Source organism: Onychostruthus taczanowskii, unplaced genomic scaffold (genome assembly GCF_017590055.1).
Source record: "Onychostruthus taczanowskii isolate IOZ18803 unplaced genomic scaffold, ASM1759005v1 scaffold15, whole genome shotgun sequence".
Classification (NCBI taxonomy): Eukaryota; Metazoa; Chordata; class Aves; order Passeriformes; family Passeridae; genus Onychostruthus; species Onychostruthus taczanowskii.
Genome location: NW_024498685.1, coordinates 7,777,158 through 7,799,119, shown reverse-complemented (window position 1 = coordinate 7,799,119; position 21,962 = coordinate 7,777,158). Strand labels below are relative to the sequence as shown.

Here is a 21,962-nt window from a genome sequence, read left to right as displayed (position 1 = left end):
CTGAGCACCCACTCGGCAGTGACTGTGTGAGTTCCACTTCACACACCAGTGTCACACCAAAGATTTGCAATACCGTGTGTTCCCAGCACACACTGCAGTTGCAGACTCTCAGGCCAAACAGTATTTTTACCCCATGCCCACACATTAAAACCTGTAAAGACAGCCCTTATTCCACATCTCTTTTGACCATCAGTATTAGAGCATTTCTGAATCTCTAAGTTTAGAAGTGCACCCATGTAAAGGCCTTATGTTTCTCGAATGTTAAATTGCAAAACTGTCCTTAGGACAATTCAACAGCCTCATCAGAGACTCCAAAATCCTGCAGCTGTAGAACTGAGCACAATTTATGTGGAGCAGCCGTGCAGAAAATCTTCTTCAAATACCAAATTATTGATGTAAACTGTACTTTGTCTCTTACCTCTTTTACATTCCCTCTCCTGTACTCTCCCCTCAAAAAGGGGATCCTGCTCTGCTAGCTAAAACTAGCCAGCTGTGACCTGCACTCTGTGCCCTCTCCCTGGCCAGAACTGGTCAGGCACATCCTGCCTGGGGACAAACAAGCCGCAGCAGCACATCCAGTGTCTCTGGGCTGAGCTTGGTTTCCTGAGCCGCTCTGCTCACAGCTCCTGAGCATGCTTCCTAATGCCCCGCTTGCATTCTGCTTCCAGGATATGAGCCCCATGCTGAGGGGCAAAAAAGCTGCTGTCAGGTGATTAAATTTCAGACCAGCTGATGGGGTCATGACTTGGACCAACAGGACAGGTTGAGCAATGGTTTAGCTAAATGCTGAACCTCCCAAGAACTGGCTCCCTCTCTGGCAGCTATCCTAAAGCCTCTTTCATCCTCCAGATCCACCTTTTCCAGGCTTCATGGACTTGTTACTTTCTTCCTTTCAGTTGCTAGTCTCCTTCCAGATGGGTTTTTCCACCCCACCCTTCTCTCCATTATCTTCTTCCTGAGGAACAAGCCCTTTCCTGGCTGTCCCTCCCATGCCACCATCACTCCCCATCATCTCTCATCTCAAAACTCCTAGGATGGTACGCTTGGTCCTCACTCACAGCCAACAAGCTGAAAGGAAAAATCTGACTTACTTAAATAAACTTGTGTGTCCCAAACTGAGACTTCTCTGACAAAGTACACTTTCAGTTCTCTTTCCATGGGTTTGGAAGGGGAAAAGTAAAATTGAGACGCCACTCAAATTTAGAGCTTGTTTCAGGAAAGAGTTAAGCATGTTTTAGAATCCCTTTGTACTCAGGGAACATACAAGGGTGCTGGGCACTCTGTATATCCTGTTTTCTACATGTGTGACATGGTCTGTTTAAATATGTGATGTAACTACAAACTCTCCAAAGCCTGTATTCTTCCAGCTCTCCATGAACTTAAGCCTCAGTTGTCACTAAAAGGGAAGCTTCTACTCTGGAAAGACAAATTAAAAATAAAGGGCTCCAAATAAGCAGAGAAATTTCTAAAAGAGAAGAGACACACTTATTAAAAAAAAATTAAAGAATTATTATTACTCTGTGTATCTATGTGGCTACATATAATCTTTCAAGCACAATTTCTTAAATACTCTTTTATCTTCCTCTATTTCTCTTAACAGGGATAACTTTTCACAACAGATGGATACATAAAATATTTTCACTTTATTTTTAACAAAATAAAAGGAAATCCAACATGCTTCACAGTCCAAGGCTAACAAAGCACAGGTAAGATGCCTCTGACACTTCACCTGTGTGCAAGAAAGGAGGTTCTACCATAACCTCACAATACCATCAATAAATACCATTTTTTCCTCTGTTTGTTGCTTCTGAACATCCACAGCTGCAAATGGATTTTGCTCAGAATTCTCTATCATCTTAACAGTCACTCCTTTGTTATCCCAGCATGCGTCACTTCCATGTGTAATAGGGAAAAGACAGGTGACTCACTGTTCCAAGGAACTAAAGCAATGAAAGTAGTGCCCTCATGTAAATTACCCCCAGAAAAACAAAACCAGTTACCCTTCAGGAACTGCTTCAGCTCAAGGGAGAGGTGGTGGCAACACTGCATGGTTATATATTACCTGAGAAAGGCCAGAATATTTCATTTGGCATGCTGAAAACCTGCTGCTCACCTTTAGAGTTCCCTGGGGCTGGGTCTCTTCTGGGCAAGAGCTATAGCCCCAGGAAGTAATATCATTTATTGCCAACAAAACTATTTCAGCTGGCCCTAATTCCTCTCTCAGGTGTGCTGAAAAGAACTTATGGTTTGGGGGTTTGGGGGTTAAGCTGGAACTCCTCTCCATTTCTGTGCCCTGCTGGGCCATGCAATTTGAGCAAAAAGATTTAGTCTTTATCTCTAAGAAATAAATCACCTCCCAACAACTCAGAGTGCTAGAGGGCATGCACAGAGACCAGCAGGGGCCACTGACAATATAAACAGCTGCTGGAAATGCTACCAGATCTGACACACAACTAGGTATCTCTGAAAGAATAAGAGCAACAGAGAATCTGATCTTCAATTTTAATGGCAGTTTTTCTCCTAAGGGATTATGAGATAAATTCCAAGGTGTGAAATCAATCTTAGGTCAAAATATAATGTAAGCCGGGGTGCCAGTGTGTAATCACTAACTCTGAGAGCTTATTTCAGATCACACCACATGGGTCTGCCACCTGTCATCTTCCAAAATACTTCCCATCATCTGAGCCCCCTACAATCAAGTAATGAAAATTATGTATCTTAAAGTGCCAATACGCACACTAAAAATCAGCAGATCAAAGTAGAATCTAGGACAAAAAATAATGTTTTCCTTCTTTAAAAAAATTATTTCGGGAAACCGTATGGCTCAGGGGCTTGGTATTGGGATATGGAGCCTTTCATCGCTGATCCAAACATGACCCAAGTCGGTAGTGACCAAAAAAATGGTTATTGGTTGGCAGAAGCTTTGTGGCCTAGAGTATTTGAAACTAGTTGATGGTCTTAATCCAGCTCCCAGTGGATGACTCTCCACATCACAGAAACCACCACCACAATTGGCACCCTCTTTGGCAGCCTTGGCAGGTTGGCCAAGGATTAAATAAGTACAGAGACTGAGCCACCCGCTCATGCCTAGCTAGAGGTTGCCCCTCTAGGTCATGGATGAGACATGAGGATGGGGTGGAGTGGGGAAGCTCACACACCCTCTGCTTGTGCTGTCCTGGTTTTGTGGGTAAGAAGAGGAATTCATTTTCCAGGGCTGTGATTCAGGCACCCTTCACAAGCAGTATATTCATATACATCTGTTTAATTTTAAAAGGAGCCAGAAACTGAGAGAATTTCAAGACTTTTTTTCTCAAAAAATAAGGTGCCAATTTCTGGGGAATTCATTCAAGTCAGGGTAGTTGTGTCTGGGCTGCATTTAACAAAACGCACACAACCAACCTGTAAAGTGGCTCTGCTTCAAGAAACATTCATTCTGCTGTGCTATGTTTTCAGTCAACGCTTTAATTATCTCACAAGATGTCTTAGAGTGTACATAATCTGTGCCAGCTATTGTCAGAAAGCTAAAGATGATTTCTAATTAGGAACACAATGGCAACTATCATGTAAAGAAAGATCTGATACACCTCAAAAAATTCTATCTGGGCATAACAAAGAAAAGCGGGACTTTGATAAGTGCTGAAAGAGGTTTTCAGTTTTAAAGAGGTAAAAGGCACGAGTCTCTCTTTCCAAAAAACAGCGCTCTCCTAACAAAATACGGTGACCTAAATCCTGAAGTTATTCAGGCGATGTTTGTGTGGAACCAAAGTCTAAACTTCAACTCCAGGTAGTACCCAGATGGCTGTGAGAAGGGCAAATAGCACAAGCCTTGCACGTGCTTCCCTGCATGAAGGCACAGAGCCACCCTCCCCTGCCTGCAGGTCAAGCAGGCCATGCTGGAAGAACTTTTCTGTGCACTGTCAGGAAAGGCTTCCCCAAAGTTGGAGCAAGACTTGGCAGCTCTTCAAGCCACTTCTTGGCTGTCTCATTTCTTGCCTCCTACAGCACTGCAGCAAACATGGCAAGCAATGACGGCTCTGCCTGAGGAAAGACACAGAGAATGAACATGCAACTCACTGGAGGCCCCCCCTTTCCTGTTCACCTCCATGATAGCCAGAGCACTTCATTTTCTGTTGGACTTTGCTACACCAAGTCTTTGATAAGAAGCTGTGACTGATTCAACCTCTGGCTTCCACACCAGGAGTAGGGCAGCAAGGCAAGCCAGCCTGGGACAGCAAGGCATTTTCAAATTACAAAAAGGAACTGTCATTTGATCTGTCCTGCTGTGTGGCAGTCATATGTCTAAGATTTAAAAGATCTTCTTGCAAAATGGAAATCCCAGGAAGCAAAAGTGGCAAACTCTTAAAAGGTTCCTCATCTGTTGCACACAAAATGGAACAACATCTTGTCCAAGGGAGCAATGTCATTATTTGCACCTGAATCAATGCTCAGACTACTGCCTCTTCAGGAAGGGAAGGTCCAGATTTGGACATAAGAAGATATCAAAGTGGTGACAAGTGGGATCTCTTCCCTGTTCACTGGAGGAACACCCCTCAGCCTAGTGCATCTCCTGGCCCTGGGCATCCCCACGTTTCTCCCTGCCAACAGATGTTAGGTGTGAAGAGCACCCTAACAGAAGTACTTGGCCCAAACTGAACAAATTTCCAAATTGCAGTAGGACAACACTTGAGGGTGTGGTTACAACAGAAAATCACACCCATAGAAGGATCAGGAGCACCTGGCTGCACCTCATGACTCCTAATGTCCCAGGGGCACAATTATCTCATCTGGTGCCACCTGCCAAGTCTTGTTGCTGAGGAACTGGCTTTGGCACACTGCATAACTGGGGTGGGGAAAAGAGAGGAGCATACAGGGCCAGGCACACATGCTTGTTTTAAGTGCATTCCTTAAAAGTGAGTATTTACACCAAGAAGTGAGTATTTACACCTTGCCTCTGCTCAGAAGCATGTCTGCATTTGGGGGTTACAAACAAAGGAGCAAGCTGCTGTTTCTGAATCCTGTCCTGCACCTCCACACCCTTGGCACAGCTTGCATTCTGTGTTACTGGTTAATGGACATCCCTGAAATTGCAACTCTCCATCCACAGCTTTTCTAACCACTCAGTGCAGTTTTGCCCTTTTTCTCCAAAGAGAGCACAAAGCCACAGTGGGATGCAGACTTTATGACTTCCAAAGTGCTCTGGCCATGGATACAGCACTCTGACTTCAAAGTCAGTGTCCAGGTGAGGCTATGCCACACGCGTCACCTCTGCATGCCAGGCCTTCTCATCTCCCCTGCTCTCTTTCATCCTTAGCTCAAGGTGTGAAGCCTAACCTCAACACAACAATTAGAGGATCATGGCCCAGCAAGAGAAGACAGAACAAACCTCTGCCCCAGCTGCAGAGCTTCTCTGGAACAATGGAGATCACAAAGCACATAACAAAGCTCTGTGCCTAGAGGTAAGTTACTCTCGGTCGAAAGGATCTGTCTAGGGGACAAATTTTTAGAGATTAGCCTAATCCAGAGTCTGATGACCTTTAGGTCATAGTGCAAGAACTTCCTCTTTGATACATCTTTTACAACATAACCAGAGTGACATTGACAACAATAACCTGACCCCATCCCTCCCCTCAGAAGCACCTACCCCGGGCAGAGCTCCCCAGAGACAGAGTAGGCAGAGGAACAAAAGACTCCAGGGAGTCTACTTGAGATGTGCCAATCTAATTATTGTGGGCAGTGCCAATGGAAAAAAGCTAACCAAAAACTGTAAAGCTAGTTGATATACCCTTTAGGCCATGGGAGTGGAGAAAAAGGAATTCACTGTGAATCAGAAGCCATATTTATTTGTGCTTCCAACTTCAGCCCTCTTGATAGCATCAAAGTCCACTGGGTTTGAAGTTACCCTGAGAGATTTAGCAGTAGTCCACAGCAGTAGGGAAGGGATTTAAGTCCCATCCTTTACTTCTTGCTCACTGTGCTGCAGCAAAGCTGTTCTCCATCCAGCAAAATCATCTTCTTCTTTAAGGCCCAGCACAACAGACCTGATTCAGGAATGTTTCCCTTCCTCTTCATTCCCCTTGAATTTCTCACCCTGAGTCATCGTACTACAATATAACTTTAATGTGGAAAGTTTTGTGGGTACGTTTTGTTTTCTTTTAACTTCAGAAAAGAAAAGGTACAACCAGAGGGGGGAAAAAAGTGTCTCATGGTTGAGAGGACTCTTTTGACCAAGGAGTCACATGGCTCCCTGGCGAGCAGCCAAAGGAGTCATGAGAGATGCAGCCATTCCCCTGAGCACTCCCTTAACCATGTCCTGCCTGCTGCCCAACGCTCCAGCAGCCGCCTCGTGTCCCGAGGCCAGCAGCTCTCCGAGGCCAGGACTTGCTCCACGCTGCCCAAAGTGGCTGTCTGGCCACGGAAGGAGAAGCCACTGTCAGAAGTGATGCTCATGACTTTGGTGAGCAGCCCTTTCCCCTGAGCTCTCCCCAAGGCCACGCTGGGCACGGTGGTGAAGAGGGCAATGGTGACGCCGTGCTGAAGCAATGATGAGTGCAATCGCATCGTCTTTGTGCTTGTGGTCAGAAGGAGAGTCACTGAAAGTAATGATGCAGCACTTACACTGCGTTTTCTCTTTCCAAAGTGCTGTGGCAGCTCTTGCTCTCCTGCCCCTCCCCTACTTTCAAGCCTTGCCAGTGCTGTTATTGCCCTATTAAAGCTGTGGGAAACTGAGGCAGGCAGAAGTCACAATGCTGCTATTCAGCACCTCAGACATCAGCCCACTCTCAGACCGTTCCTATCTTCACCACAGAGTGAAACCCACCAAAAAGTGCAGTATTTAGAGGGACTGGCCCTGGCCAGGGTCCAGATCAATCTGAGATGTGCTTGGGCTTTTTCCGATGCTTTCCTGCCTTGCTGCCAGGAATGTCAGGACTGGTGCTGGTCCTGCACATCCATACAGCCCTGCTGGGTGCTGCACAGCAGCTGCTCATTCCACCCCAGCAGTGAGGGAAATGATCCTTGCCCAATACACTTGAATACTGCTAGGATTAATTCACTTACAATCCCTGATGAAAGAAATTATTATTAAATAGTAGTCACATTTGATAATTATGTCTCACTTCAACCAGACTAGTAAGGTGTATATTATATTCAGTCCCAGTATTCCAGCACTTTAAAATTTTTAATTGGATACAAGTCAAAACATTTCCCAGGTCCTCCTTGCATGCAGACAGTGGTTTATATCTTTCTGGCTTATGCTTACTTCTAGCTTTGGGCTTCTCTGCAATACTTCACATGCAATAGTAAATGCTTCAAGATTTTTGACTTATTTCTACCCTCAAAAAAATTAAATAAGGTTTTGGATTTATATCTGGTCTTGCTGATTCCAAAGGCCATAATTCTTTCAGTAGCCCATGGAACTGATTTTGGGGTTTGTCTGCATGGCCTCCTACTAATATTAAAAGACAAAGGTAAGAGCTTCCCAAAATTCTACACAGCAATGGCCATCCAGAAGGAAATTATTTTGAATGCCTTTGTTGTGCATTCCAAGTATGTGCTGGTGGAGACCCAACTCACCAGCATCACTTTTTGCATCACAAATCTGCCAGTAAAGTCCACAGAGTTCCATCAGCTTTGAAAGTAGTCACTGCCTAGTAACAGTGTGGCTCTGCTTCAGATAAAACATGTGGGACACGCAGGAACCAGTGGACTTGGTGCCACTACACAGGGGAAATTCTTCTGCCACCTATCAAACTCCTAACCCTCACTTCTTCCCTCACTTGCACACTTGCTATACCACTGGATGTCTTTTTTCTCCTTATTAGGAACTCAGGGTGAAATCTGACCTTGGACAAAGAGCTGGAACAAAGACTGTCACCATGATGATTAAGTGGGATTTTTGCATAAGCATGAAGTTTATCCTTTCCTTTTTTTATGGGAAATTTGATCCACAAGCATAGGCTGAAACAAAAATAAATGTTCAAACTGTAACAGTGATATGGGTACAAACTGTATGCGCTATTAAAATTATTTCCAGAAAAGAAAAATACAATCACTCTCTGATTTACCCTGTCTTGAGACTTCCTAGAGAAGGTATGATTTGCTGAAAAATAATTAGTAGGTGATAATCATCTTATTATCAGATCCTAGTGGAAGAAAGATGTTTTTATGATGAGAGCAACTATTTGGCCTTAACTATCTTAACTTCAGTAAAACTGTCCATACTCTACTAGAACTGAATAAGGCAGCAAACTTTCAGCTCCATCCAGAAAACTGCTTTCTAGAAAGAAAGCCCAAGAGGAAAGCATAGAAAAAACAACTCAGCATGTTATCTAAAGGTTTGTCCTAAAAACATCTTGGCAGTAACAGAAGGGAGAAGTCATAGAAATGCATACAGACAGAAAAACCTACTGGTCAAATATTTAAGTCTCTGTATCTAGAATTTCTTTCCATTTTTGCTAATGCAGAATTTTCAGTGTTCCTTAGGTATGTGTTGTAGCAAATGCAAATACATAGGAATTGTCTTAGGAAGAAGTTAACAGCAAGTCCTGTGCAGCTATCCACAAGGGAGAGAAAATTGATCTTTCTACATTTGGGGGAGGATTGAAGGGACAGCAAAGGAGGAGAGGGTTCTAACAACCCTTAAAACACTGAAAGACATTCTCCAGAAACATGTCTGCCTTGGCTTTTCTTCCAGAGTACTCCTGTGCCTACACTCCTGGACTTTCTTATCCTCTTACATAATTCTGGGCTTGTAAACCTGAAGCTTTTGGTGACAAGTTTCTTCAGCTCATTGATGGGGTGTTCCCATGTGCATGGCACAATTCCAGAACAAAAATGTCATGGAGATTTTGCTTTTCTGTCATGGTTCTCACAGAGAGAGGCCTGTCTGGTTCTCACAGAACACTGCCATGTAGAGTTTTACTGTAATACTGTGAAAGTTACATACCTGGGGTAGGTTGGAGAGATGCTCTACAAAAGGGCAGTGGAGCATCAAGGGGGAAAGGGCAAAAATTGTGAGAAGAGCCAAACCAACAGGTGAACCTTGATTGCAAAAATTCATCTGTCAGGTAATTAACGGGTAGACATGCTTTGCCAGCAGCCATGAAAGGCACTGGTGAGAGTCCACTGAGGGTAGAACAACATGCAAAAGTTGTGGGCTGAAGAAACTGGGCTTGCAACATTAACCAATTCTGTAACTCACAGTGTCAGCACATCTGTAGAACTCCTTTGATCTACAGCTTGTCCTAGGTTTTTGTTGCTTGGGGTAACTTGGGAGGACTAGAAGGTTAAACTACATTTTGGGGTCAGGAGGCTCTCTCACTGCATTTCAGCCCCAATTACACAGTCCTGTGCACTGACAAAGCATATGCTACCACTTTACCCTCAGCATGCCACATTGCCAGGTGCACATGGCTCTTTTCCCATTGCAAAAAAGGTGTTTGTCAGTCTACCTGCATAATTGCTGGTCATTTTGTTTAGCACTTTAGCATCTTCTTTGAAAGACTCTCTTCTGAGGGATTAGCCTTGTTGGGTGTTTAATATGCAAACACATCTGTCCTCATCCTTACCTATTCATATTGCTTTTTACCCACTTTTTATTTTATGTTAGTAATATAACATATGTAGTAATTCTGTGCTGTCATCCTACACATTTCTGGCCACCTTTCCTTATAATTTCTAATGGGTTTTTTTTGTTTTTTTGTTTTTTTGGTTTTTTTTAATGTCAAGGTGTACTCAACATCTAATTCCTGGAACCTGACTGTTGAAAAGTATTGAGACAGTTGCCTTCATCCAAATGCATTTGGATTCAAGGACATTCAGGACTTCAGGGCTTGATCTAGACCTTGGTGGGAGGGGAGTGCTCAGTCCCAGATTTACCAGATCTCTGTGATTTTAGACAGGGAATTTTATTCTGGGTCTCACAGCGAAATGCTGGACTTTACCTCCTAGAGCTACCAAGAAAACATATCACAATCATTCTCCCATCTTTGTGTAGCTGCTTCAATACATGGAAATTTCCTGTGTCAAGCCAGTAAGCCAAGCTAATGGCAGTCCAGCATAAAAAATATCCTTTATCTTTCTCTTTTCTGCTGAGCAAAAGCATTAGCTTTAGATGAGCCTGAAAATACTTGATACTCCTCAAAGATTGACCTGTTCTGTCTATAAGACAACATATCTTAAATCCTCTTATAGAGAATCATTATTACAGTACCACATAAAAGGAGAATATAACAGCAGAGCTCTCCTTGGGCATTGTACACTGCATAACTAAAGGCTGAGAGAGCAAGCTTCCCCTAAAGTCTCAGTTTTAAAATTAACAAGGTGCAAAAGTGGGGAAATGATGGATTTACACTGCAGCTCAGTGACTGAGCCAGAGATAATCCCACCCCCATAAGAGCCAGCTTAAACACAGAGGTTGATCCTGCCCTGATCTAACCAGGACAGGAAGAGTGGGCCAGCCTGTGTGGCTCTGACTGCACCAACTAAAGTGGGAGCATCAGTCAGGCTGGCTGGCATTGCTGGTGAAGCTGTGCCCACCCACTATCCCCTTGAAGGCTCTGCCTCACAGAGCAGCCAGGTTGTTCTCTGCCTCTGCAGCTCCCTCCAGCACTGATGGATTAAGAAGCAAACTCCAGAGACTCTCTTCAGGAGTCCCAGTCTTTATGGATTAGGCATGACCACTTTCCTGTAGGCATATGAACAATCTACATTCCTTCTAATCTGCTTCCCACAAATGTTGAGAAGCCCTGTGTTAAGGTTACGGAATTGTAAGGATGTGGAAGCACCAGCAGAACAAATGCAAAACAAGCAGAGGATTTTTCTTCCTCTACATTTCCTAACCAAGCAGTGATATCTACTCACCAGTATAAATTATTTGCTGTGCTATGATATTAGAAAATGTATCTGCTTTGAACACTTGTGCTGCTATTACTATACATGCACACACTCTCTTAAGAGTAATTCCAAATCACTTTACAGCAAATAACTGAATTAACTGTATCTATGTGCCAGCAGATAATCCCCAAATAAGCTTCTTCAGAACCGACTCTCCTGTTGCTGGTGAATGCATCCTGTGCTAAATAAGATGAACAGTGAAAGGGGTGCACCAATGGAAAACCAACGAGCACCATCTTCTTTAGAAGCAGCTGAATATGTGTATGTGTACAGACACATGCACGCTCTCACATGCACTGCAAGAAGCAGTGCCAGTGTTCTTCATAATCCTGGCATTTAGACATTTATGCTAATTACACTGATATTATTTAATGGCAGATTTATACTTTAAATATTTCATTGGATTAACAAAATATTAAAATTAAAATGCATCAGCTATTAGAGCCACAGTCAGTTGTTTTTTTCAGAGAGGCAGACACTAATTTCTTCTGGTTGTAAAAATGTTCACAGTGCCTCAGCAGGCCAAAGGTTACCAGGCAAGCACACTGAAGAAGATGACTTTATCAGATAGCACACTCTACAATATAGAAATCAATATTATAAAGGAATCGGGTTTTAAATTAATTTTGGATGTAGTTGACCATAATTTAACTTTGTGCCCAGCTATTGCACAAAAAACACTGAGGTGTGGTGCCCATTTCATTTCATTTCATTTCACCATTGCCTTTTCCATTCAGAAAAATCTGATGGGATTTTTGCTTGACAGGTTTTCTCACAGAATAACAGGACAGCATCCCATCTCCCCCGGCCTGCATTCCCTGCACCAAGAGAGGCTGAGCACCGACACCCTGCACTCCATTTGCTTGCCCGCTGAAATTCACCCCCTCTGTCCCCGAAGGAGCAGCAATGCAGAAGCTAAGGAGTCGTTCCCATAGCCAAAAGATGATAGAGACCTCGGGGGAAATTAACATAACCATTGACAGTCCCTGAGAGCTCACTAAATAGCAGCTTGGGAAGCATCCTCCCCTCCGGAGAGCGAGGGTAGCAGAAACAGACACCAGCAGATAATGCTCCAACAAACTCTACTATGCTTTAATCTTCAAAAGCTACCATTAGTAAGCCAGAGAAGTATATTTACCCACCAGACAAACACCACAAGTTCAGTAGGCTACTCTCCATTAAGCACTGAAATAACTCATCTTTCTTTTCACTTCCTACGGAGAGCGAGGCGCAGCCCGCCCGGCTCTCCCGCCGCTGCCCCCGCTCTCTGGGAGGGATGGGGGGGACACAGTGGAAAAGGAGCAAGTGTGGCGGGGGGCTGGTGCCGGGGGTGGCACGGAGGAGAAGCGGGGGGGAGTTCGGGTCGCGAACACCCTGTCCCCAGCGGCCCCGTGCGCGCTGCTTTCTCCCCGGGAAAGCCGCCGGCTCCGTCCCTGCGGAGTGATGGATGGAGGGAGGTGGGCGTCGCTTTGGGGCTCCGCTTTGTTGGGTTTCACCTCCTGATCCCTTTCGCTTCTGCTCTGCTGGGCTGCAATAGCCAGCTCGGCTCCAGCTCCGCGGGTCCAGCTCCGAGTGACCTGCCGCGGAGGGGATGAACTGGGGACGGCCCAGGGAAAGGCGAGAGAGCATTATTTATCCACCACAACTTCTCATTGTCGCGGGGCAGTGCTCAAAAGATCCGCAAGCAGTTGGCTTTAAATAAAGCAGGCATTGCTTCCCTTGTATTTCCCCTCAGCAGTCGCCTTAGTATTATTATTATACTTCTATAGCTTTTGCTTTCGGACCTTATAATTATGTCACACAGCAAGGGAAACCGCCAGCATCCCAGCATCTGGTGTGCGGTTGCAAACTTTTGTTTTAAGATTTGAACTATTTATAGAAGGAAAACTTTGTAGGATAGTAATTTCCTACGGTTTTGAGAAAAATATGGCTACGCTTATATTAAAAGGGTGTATTTATTTATTTATTACGACTCCTTCCTCCTGTATAAAAAAAAAAATAACCACAAAAAAACCCCAACCAACCAAAGATAGCACGGCAAGCTTTTTTACAAGCTATCGGTCACCTACGCAGCAGACATATCCCTCCCGTGAACAGAAACAGGCAGCTCTGGTTGAATTAATCTAACGTGCTTCCATAAATCTAAGCGCTTTTAAAAATCGGTGGCCAAGACATGTGCATTTCATTAAGAATTAAGAATGCAGAAATAGGCTTTTCGTTTCTTTTTATGGGCGTGTTTATTCCTACTTTTCTCCCATAGCAGTGGGATATGTTTTTTCCATAGCCCACAGCAAACAGACGGACACACACACGGAGGAACACACGCACACGTGCTTGTTCATGTGCATGTGCTCCTGTGCGCGCATACAGAGGGAAAAAAAAAAAAAAACCAAATACATATAAATCCACGTACAGTTCAGTGATAGGACCACAAATTCGCATCCGTCGGGGCACAAAAACCTGAGGTCGGCTTGAGGGTAGGAGGGTAGGGAAATCCGTCCGGTCCCGGCAGCCGAGATAAACGAGGGGCCGGGGATGCCGAGACGGGGCTCCCCATCACGGAGAGGGGTGAACCCCTCTGCCGCAGCCCCGGCAGCCTGGGCAGGCTCCGAACCGCCCCAGAGCTCCCCCGGGCCCGACCCCCGCGTTCCGGCACGGAGACTCTTGCCCCGGGGCTGGAGGGATGCTCAAGGGAGGGGAAGGCTCCCCGGTTTTAAAGCGGCTCCCTCCGCCGGGTACCTGCCGCCGCAGCGCCCTCCTCTCCGCACGGCTGCCCCGCGGCGCGGGCAGGTCTCCTCCGGAGTGCAGGAGAACAGCAGCCCTTGACAGGACCCCGGCAGCCCCTCCGGACCCCGGCTGCGGTCCCGGACGGGCCCGGCTCCCCCACGGCCTGCGCGGGGACCCCGGCCCACCGCCCCCGCCACCCTAACGCGCGGCCGGCGGGCACAGAGACCCGCCGGGGGACCTGCAGGAGAACGACGGCGGACACTCTCTCCGCAGCCCTCACGGACTAGCCCAGCCGCTTCTTATCCACCGCAACGATAGATACAGATATAGATATTAAAAAAAGAGACCGAAATTCCTCGCAGTCCCACCCACCGACTCTCATTTCCCCCACCCCTACCTCCACCCCCTTCCTCACAAGGAAAAAGTCCTGGAGCCAGCTCTAACTGCGGGACTGGAGATCCCTCCGGAGCGAAAGCAGCCGGCCGGCGAGCGCCTCGGCGGCGGGGACTCTCCGCGGGCGGCCCGGGCTGGGCGCTCGCCGCCGGCTGCGGCAGCCCCGCTCTCCCCGGGACCTCCGCACGCAAACAGCCTTCCCCCGACGGGCGCGAAGCGATGCCCATCTCCGGTTTGGCAGGAGGAGGAGTCGGGGTCGGAGTCCCCAGGGGAGACGCCGGCCGCTCCGCGTCCCGTTGCCCCGCCGCCCTCCCAGGTGCGCCGCCCCCGCTGCGGGCACGCCGGGCCCCGGCCTCGCCGGCGGGGCAGCCCCGGGAGTTACCTGGCGGTGCGTCCCTTCCCCCGGCGGGGTCCGACCAGCAGCGCCAGCACCGCCACCAGCACAGCATCTCCTCCTCCTCCGCCGCCACCACCACCACCATCCTCACCACCACGCACCGCACGGAGCTGCCGCCCGTGCTGGCTTCTCCCGGCTCCCTCTGCTCGCTCTGCGCATTGCCCCTAGGTAGCTGCTAGCGGGGGCATTGCAAACAGTATTTGGAAAAAAAAAAAAAAATCTGGATCACTTACAGGTAACTCCCACTGGTAAGGATGAGGAAAATCTGAGGGTAATACACTGAGAGTAACACACTGCGAGATGAAAAAAGGATCATGGCTGAATCCCGTTTACACTCTTGAGTTCTCTTCCTTGGTTATTCCTTTCTGGCCCCCCCTGGTCGTAATTCCCCACCCTTTTTGGTGTCAGCTGTGGCTTGAATCTGAGTTGGAATCCAGTCCCTTGGGCTTGGGGGGGCTTTGTCTGTTTGTTTGTTTGTTTGTTTGTATTGTTGTGTGTAGTATTCCCCTGGTGCTAATGCTGCTCCCTGTGCAGAGTGTGTGCTGCTGCTGTTGCTGCTCTCGCTGCTGCTGCTGCCTCTGGGCTCCTGCCTGTCATGTCTCAGTGGTTGGAAGTTGTTACAGTGGGTTCTCGTGTCGGAATGAGGATGGTTTAAGGGATTTGGATGGCAGAAAGTGCCTCTCTCTCTCTCTCCCTCTCTCTCTGTAACTCTCCTGAGGCCCGGGGCTGCCATTGGGCAGTCAGGCACTGCAATCCGCCTACTTTTTTCTCTCCCTCTCCTTTTTTTTTTTTTTTTTTAGGGGGAGGATGACAATGGAAAGACACTGATCTAGCCCGGACTGCAATGAATCCGTGCTCCCTGACTGATCCCGCTCCGTACACCTCGCCCGGCAAGAGCTCATTTCTCGGTCCGTGGGGCATTTTTAACTCCCCCCCACCAGCGCTCGGTGGGCTGAGAGTTCCCTGTTCTGCCGTGGCACCCTTAGCTCGCCCCAGGAGAAGCTCAACGAGCTGGCAGCTTCCAACCCCACTCTCGGCTAATTGCTTTATTGTGGCCGGTGTCCCGGTTCCACCGAAGCGTTCCGCCTTCCCTCCAGCCTCGGCGGGGGTTTGGCTGTTGTTGTCCCCCCGATATTAAAAACTAGGCTTCGATTTCAGGAGCAAGGTCAAGAAAAAAGGAACATGTATGTAGTCATAGCCTTACTGAGTGAGAAATAAAGACATGCACACTCGTAGCTTCCTGGCGAGATTGGGTTTCGCTAGAGAGCAGCGAAGGGAAAGGACTAGCGTGGAACAGCCGCTGTAGGGAGCGAGCGGGGGGCGGCTGCCGGCGACTCCCGGCTCCCCACACCTCTCGCCACCCCCGCAGAAAGAGCTTTCGTCTCCGCTCTTTCCTCTTCTTCTCTCGTTTCCGAGAAGATGCGAGTCCGAAGAGGCGTTTCCCGGCAGGTTTGTTGCCTCTCCCCCGCCTTCCCCCTGAGCCGGGAGACTCCTGCCCCTTGGCACCGCCGCGCCCCGCGGCAAAGAGATGCCCGACCCTTCCCGCTCCGGCGGGCCTGAGCGCTGAGCCCTGAGCAGCCCCAGGCTTGCAGGAGACAGTCGCTCTTCCTCTGCATTGTTAGGTGTCTGTCCTTTATTTCGGAAGTGCTGAGAGCGATGGTGAAATACGTGCGCTGCAGATACCAGGGCTGGGGGTTGAAAAGGAACCCCGAAAAATAAACGGCCACCGAAGACACTTAAACGGAAATGCAGCTGAAACGAACAAGAACCAGGCTCCGAAGTGTGCTCGGTCTGTAAATGTTCGTCTCAGGTTAATTGCCAATTGACCGAAGAAGATGTCTTGGCTAAGAGCTCTGCCTGGTAACACCTCCTCCAGTTAACCAGTCCCAGAACAGGGGTGCAGCTGTCCCAGCGACACAACGAAATACGCCCTCAGATGGACTGGGAATTCCAGAACTGGTGCAAAAACGTTGTATGCCGCTCAATATGCGATAAAAATCTTCTCGGGGTTTGGTTGCTTTAACCACTTTCGTCTGCAAGTTCAGCACGGACGTTGGGGCAGTCAGTGTCCTTTCGAGAAACGCTGATGTCGATTAACAAGAGACGGAAGCTTAAGCCTTTCAACGACTATTTACATCCCAGAACCGTCTTATTTATAATTATTTAAGATTCTAAAATGGACGTATTTATACTTCTGTAAGTGTGCATGCAAGTCTATATATAGCGAAAGAGTTAGAGATGCTTATCTCCTCAGTGCCCTTTTCCCTGCTAGACATGTGGCTGGGGCAACTCTGCTGAACGTGAGACCAGGAGAACGAGTAGCCACTTTGAATGTTTTATTTCTAGCATTTGTTCCTCTTCGGATAGGTGTTTTAAATGTGCGTCTGCTTTTAAAGACGTGCATGGGGGGGGGGAGAAGGAGGGGGACAGCGAACTGTAAAAATGCAAATAAAAGTTGGCACTGGAAAACTTCTGACTTGTGCTGGCAAAGTTTGACCCACTTCACCTGAAACGAAGACGGTTTGCCAATTTCCATAATTTTCAGGTCGAAACTGACTTTATCCACAAATGTGTTGTGTAGGGGAAGAAAAGTCGTATAAAGAAATCAAACCGTGCAGTTTCTTTTCGGGGAGTTAATTTTTATTCTAAAACCACGGGCCGGTTATTATGGCGAAAAATTATTGATGATGAATGATGATGATGAGGAGGAGGATGAAGATTATAACGATGATGATGAGAACAACCTTGCAAATTCCATCCAAATGGTTTCTATACATATATCAGCCGGGGCAGCGAGAACCACATTCATTCTGTTGATTGAAGATGGAAACATTCCCTTCAATAAAATGTCACACTGGAAAAGAGGTATTGTCGGCAACGTCTTATATGGGCACTTCAGCATCTGTCGCTGGCTCCTTTTTCCACAGAACAGTGTTTTGGACAAAATGGGGCAGAATTACACTGAAATAGTTGCCGACACTATAGTCGGGCAGACACTAATAAACTATTTGCATTTTTTTTTCCTCCTCCATTATCTATCTATTCCCAGCCGTGGATCCTTTTTTACCCCAAGCCTGAGGAGGGAGAGTCCGGCAGACGGGCACGTCGGAAGCCGGGAAGATGCGCCAGGCGGGCAGCACACCGGGTCCTTTCTGGGCGGAACCGGGCTTTTGTTGTATCCCATCGAGCTGCGAGTCCAGCGCCGGCGGAAAGAAGGCAACAATGAGTCTCAGAATGAGCGGTGTGTGGCCGATGGGAGAGCAGGGAAGGGGTGGCGGCAGCACAGCGGCAGGTGCCCGTGGAGGGGCGGGCAGCAATGGTCCCGGCGGGACGGCGCCGGGCAGTCCCGGGCCGCGGCCGCTCATCCCGGCGCTGCGGGCGTAAATCGCTCGGGTCTCCTGTCGGGGCCTCGCCGCCGCTCCCGGCGCTCCACGTGCTGCCCGCCGTCGAGGCTGAGCTCCGGCCGCTGCCTGCCGAGGGCCGGGGGCACAGGGCCGGCACGGGCGGGCTCCCCGCGGCCGGACAGCCCCGGGGATGGCGAGGGCAGCAGGATTTCGTTGGCCTTTACAGCAAAGCCAAGGCGAACTTCGCGAGTGGGACCGGCTCTCGCGTTCCTCGCCGCAGCATCCCTGGGAGCCCCGGGAAAGCGGAATGCTCCGGCCTTCCCAGAACGGGCCGGGGTCCCCGACGTCCGTAGCCCTATGTGCCCTCAGCTCGGATGGGCACGAAAGAAGCGTCCCTGCAGCCCCTCAAAGGGGTGCCGACACCTTTCGTTGTTCCCTTGGGCAGCGCCAGCTCCCGCCGCCTGCATCCCGCTAACGTCATAGCGACCCTCTCTCCGCGGGAAAAGGGGGACCTTCCCCGCTCCCTTTGGAGATGCCTCGCTGTTACCTTTCTTTTCCTCCAGAATGAAGAGGAAAAGGGTGGGGTTTGCCCCGTGGGTATTGTCCACGACTTCATCTTTCCAAAAGACACATCACTCATACCCAGAGCTCTCGCTGTCATTTGCATGTGTAGTACTGCTGTAATTGTTAATTTCTGACGTATTTAATAATTAAAACGGTATGAGAATTAAACGGTATCCGAATGCTCTGTGGTCTTGACAGGAAATATTTCTGCTTCAGTCCTGCCTGAGGTCAATATTTGATGTGACCTGCTATCGCGGGGGGTTACATGAAGTCAGCAAGGCTGCAGATACTTAATGCTTCGGTACCTGGAAACGTCATCGACAGAAATATTAAGGGATGCTTCACCTCACCCCTGCTTCTCCAGCAATTCTGGGGGACCGGAAATAGAAACGGGAACGACGGAAGATCCCCTAGAGGAAGGACTGCTTGTGTGGGACCTGCTCTCTTCTCCTTACTGGAGGAGATAGTGGCTTCTTTATGGGATCCTGCCATCTCACCCCATGCAACACCCCGGCCCGTCCAACAGCTCATGTATTGCGTTACTTTCTCTCCCCACGGCGTCATGTTTGCCACCGCAAGTGGAGCTTTTAGCACGTTTTATTAAGACATGAAGACGTGCTCAGCAGCAAAAAAAAAAAAAAAAAAAAAAAAAAAAAAAAAAAAAAAAAACCAAAAAGAAAAAAACCTGCCAAGGCTCCCCTCCTTGCCGTGGTTGACACGACGGCTCTCTCCTTCCCGCTGAAAATCAACCGAATGCCCTGGAAGACATTTTATCCACCTTCACCTCCCCCTTTTCAAAGCAAAGAGCTCACCAGAAAAGGCATCATTACACCCAAAGGATATGGTTTCAACAAAATGGTAGTTCCAGTGGCTGATGAAAGAGGAAATAATTGCATCCCACATGCCTAGCCTAGAAGTAGCCCTGGATTTCAGAGCGAATTTCTCTCCTATTGTTCAGAGAAAGTGAAGTATCCTCATCGCCTTACAGGCATGGTGATGGATCTGATAGGGTTTCCGCAAAGGCTTTTACTGCTCCTGTTGTCCGCTCAGTTTCACTTCCAGGCTCAGTCCGACAGCATTCTTGTGATTTTTTGCTCTGAATCCCCTTCTAAAACAGCCAAAACCAATTTCGAAGAGAGATTTGCCTTCCAGACTGCAACATGTGCCCAGTCCTCTGTTCCCTTCTGCCGCAGCGAAGGCAATTGCTGAACCATTGCCCTCATTTTGCAAAGCGTTTTCCTTGAGCTCGCCTGCCCTCTGTGAGGGGTGTGCTGTACGAAGTCCTTACACTATTGAAGCAGACTGGGTACCCTGTCATCACTTCATTTATGGATACACAGCCTCAACAAATTCACCACACATGTAAACTCCCGGCAATCCGAGCCTAGAGGGGGACAGAGCCCATCGCTGCGACAAAGGGCGGCGCAGGTTGTCGGCCCCGCAAAGGTCAGAGCACCGAAAGGACCTGTCTCCAGCAGGCAGGGTTTGGAGCTACCCCCGGGCATGTGGCTCAGCCGGGGCAGGGGCGGACGAGGCTCCCCAGCGGCACAGGGCAGGGGGCAGCGCGTAGGCCGTGCCCCTTCCGCATCCGCGCATCCTCCGCGGGTCTCGCCTGCGGGGCAGCGTCCTGCTCCGCCGGCCACCGCGGCGGCACCTGCGGCTGCAGGGGCGGGCCGAAAGCCGTGCCAATAATACCTAAATAAGCAAGCACAAAGGGATGCGATCCGGCTGGTGCCCGCCGAGCAACCCGCTGGGAACGCTAAGGGAAGCAGCCGGTTTCTTTTCAGGGTCTCGCCGGCACCCTGAAAATGGGACAGCTCTGCCCTTGCTGCCCGCAGCTGCGGGAGCTCCTGGTGGGCTGTACGGAGCCTTTCTCATCCCCGAGGAGCCCAGTTTAATTCCTTCCCCCCGCTGTTCAACCTTAATCCTCGGCTCTGGCGCGCTCCCTCTTGCCGATTCCCTCCCTCTCCTCGCCCCCTCCTCCCTGGGCTGCTGACAGCGGGGACGTGGCTGTTCCATCCGCGCATCCTGCACGGAGCAGCGCCCGCGGCGGCGGCTCCCGGCGGGCCGGGCCGCTCCTCGCTCCCCGCCGCCCTCCCGCTCCGCTGCCCCGGCCGGGCTCCAGCCTGCCCGTCACTCTGGGGAACTCCCGCCCGTTCTCCTGCCTTTGGGAGCTGCCCTTTGGCTTCCCCCGTCCTCTTCTACGTATTGATTTCAAGGTGGGAAGTGAGCGTCTTTGGATTGCAACTCACCTTATGTATTCTTGATCATTAAAAAAAAAAAAAAAAAGCATAAAAAATCCCGCAAAGACAGGATCTTTAAAGAGTTTGTAGTTCGACAGGTAAGGACTCGGCTGGGGCTCAGGAATGTGGAAATTCAACTCAAGTCAGCCTACTGCGACGAGCAATATTAATAAAGGCATACAGGCACTGGGGGGAGAGACAGAGGGAAAGAGGGCGAAACTTGGCAACCAAAATAACCTCGTGCACTCGATTGCGGTGATCAAACACCGAGGAGCAAACAGCGGGCTCCCCGGGAGCCCCCGCCGCACCCTCCAGGGCCCCGGGCCGGTCCCTTCGCCTGAGCCCGCTTGGCTTCCCGGGAGCACCAGCGCAGAGGTAGCCGGACCAGTTGTCAAGTTAATTTCAACACGTCCGTGTGATGGATAGAAACGCAAATTGTGTCTAGGCCTGTATAAACCAAATCCCTGAGCGCAGGTTCAGAGCAGGGATTCCCCTCCTCCCGCCCCTTTCGCCTAATACCTCAGCTCTGCTCTATTGTCCCAGCAGCAGCGCCTGAGTTAACTCTGTCAGGCTGCTATTTCTGTTTCTTTTTTTTTTTTTTTTTTTTTTTTCCTCTGAGGGTACTGTAAGCCAGAGATAATATTTAAGTTCGCTTAAGCAGTACAAAATAAAAGGATCCGTCATCACCCGCGACCGGCTCCCTGCAGGCTCGGGGCGGGCGGAGCGCTCCGCCGCCGGGCATGGCCCGGGACCGGGGAGACGGCCGTGCTTCGGGGGGCTGCCGGCGCTTGGACACCCGGAGGCGGAGAGAGAAATAATCACATATTTTCTTTTCCTTTTTTTTTTTTTTGGTGTTTTTTTTTTTTTTTTCTTTCCTCCTCTGCAGTATTTTGCTCCCAACTCCGCACTAACGTGACCCAAAAGCCAAGGAGATTTGTCGTGCAGAAGGACTTACCCTAATTTGACATAGATGACTCCAAAGCATAGAAACACGTAGAAAATCCACTTCCGAAAGTTTCTGTGCATGATCTAGAAAATGGACTGAGCCATAAAAATTGCACAAAAAGCCGAACTGATCTTGTCGATTAAATCCCAGTCAAGAGCATTGCTGAAGCTACCCAGGAGCAAAGCCGGCCGAGCTGTAAAAAGTCAACTCCACGCAGATAGGCAGCTCTTCCCAGAGCCATGGTGACCGAAATCGGCTCCGATATTAAAGCTAAAGAGGAAGAAAAAACGGAAAGGGCTGCTCAAAACAGTAAAACAAAACCCCAAGACAGACAGTCTGAGGGAGAGAATGAGCAAGCACTGATCTTGATCAACTGCCTCATAGAGCCCTGAAGTTCAATCTGTTTTTACTTGTTCTGACTTCCTCAGGTAACACTACGTATCTTGCAATCTATG

The 21,962-nt window shown here is 48.8% G+C and overlaps 1 protein-coding gene across 2 annotated transcripts in view; it reads right to left on the bottom strand.

The window, feature by feature from the left end:
- WNT7B (Wnt family member 7B) overlaps positions 1–21,659 on the bottom strand; it is a 91,912-nt gene extending 70,253 nt beyond the window's left edge. The window contains exon 1 of one of the 2 annotated variants that reach the window (XM_041398624.1): positions 21,517–21,659. In XM_041398624.1, coding sequence (XP_041254558.1) covers positions 21,517–21,587 — 71 coding nt within the window. In that variant the 5' untranslated portion in view covers positions 21,588–21,659. Of the gene's footprint in view, positions 1–14,643; positions 15,056–21,516 lie in introns of those variants that run through there. The other variant, XM_041398623.1, reaches the window with a different exon arrangement.
- Between the last annotated feature and the right edge of the window lie 303 nt (positions 21,660–21,962).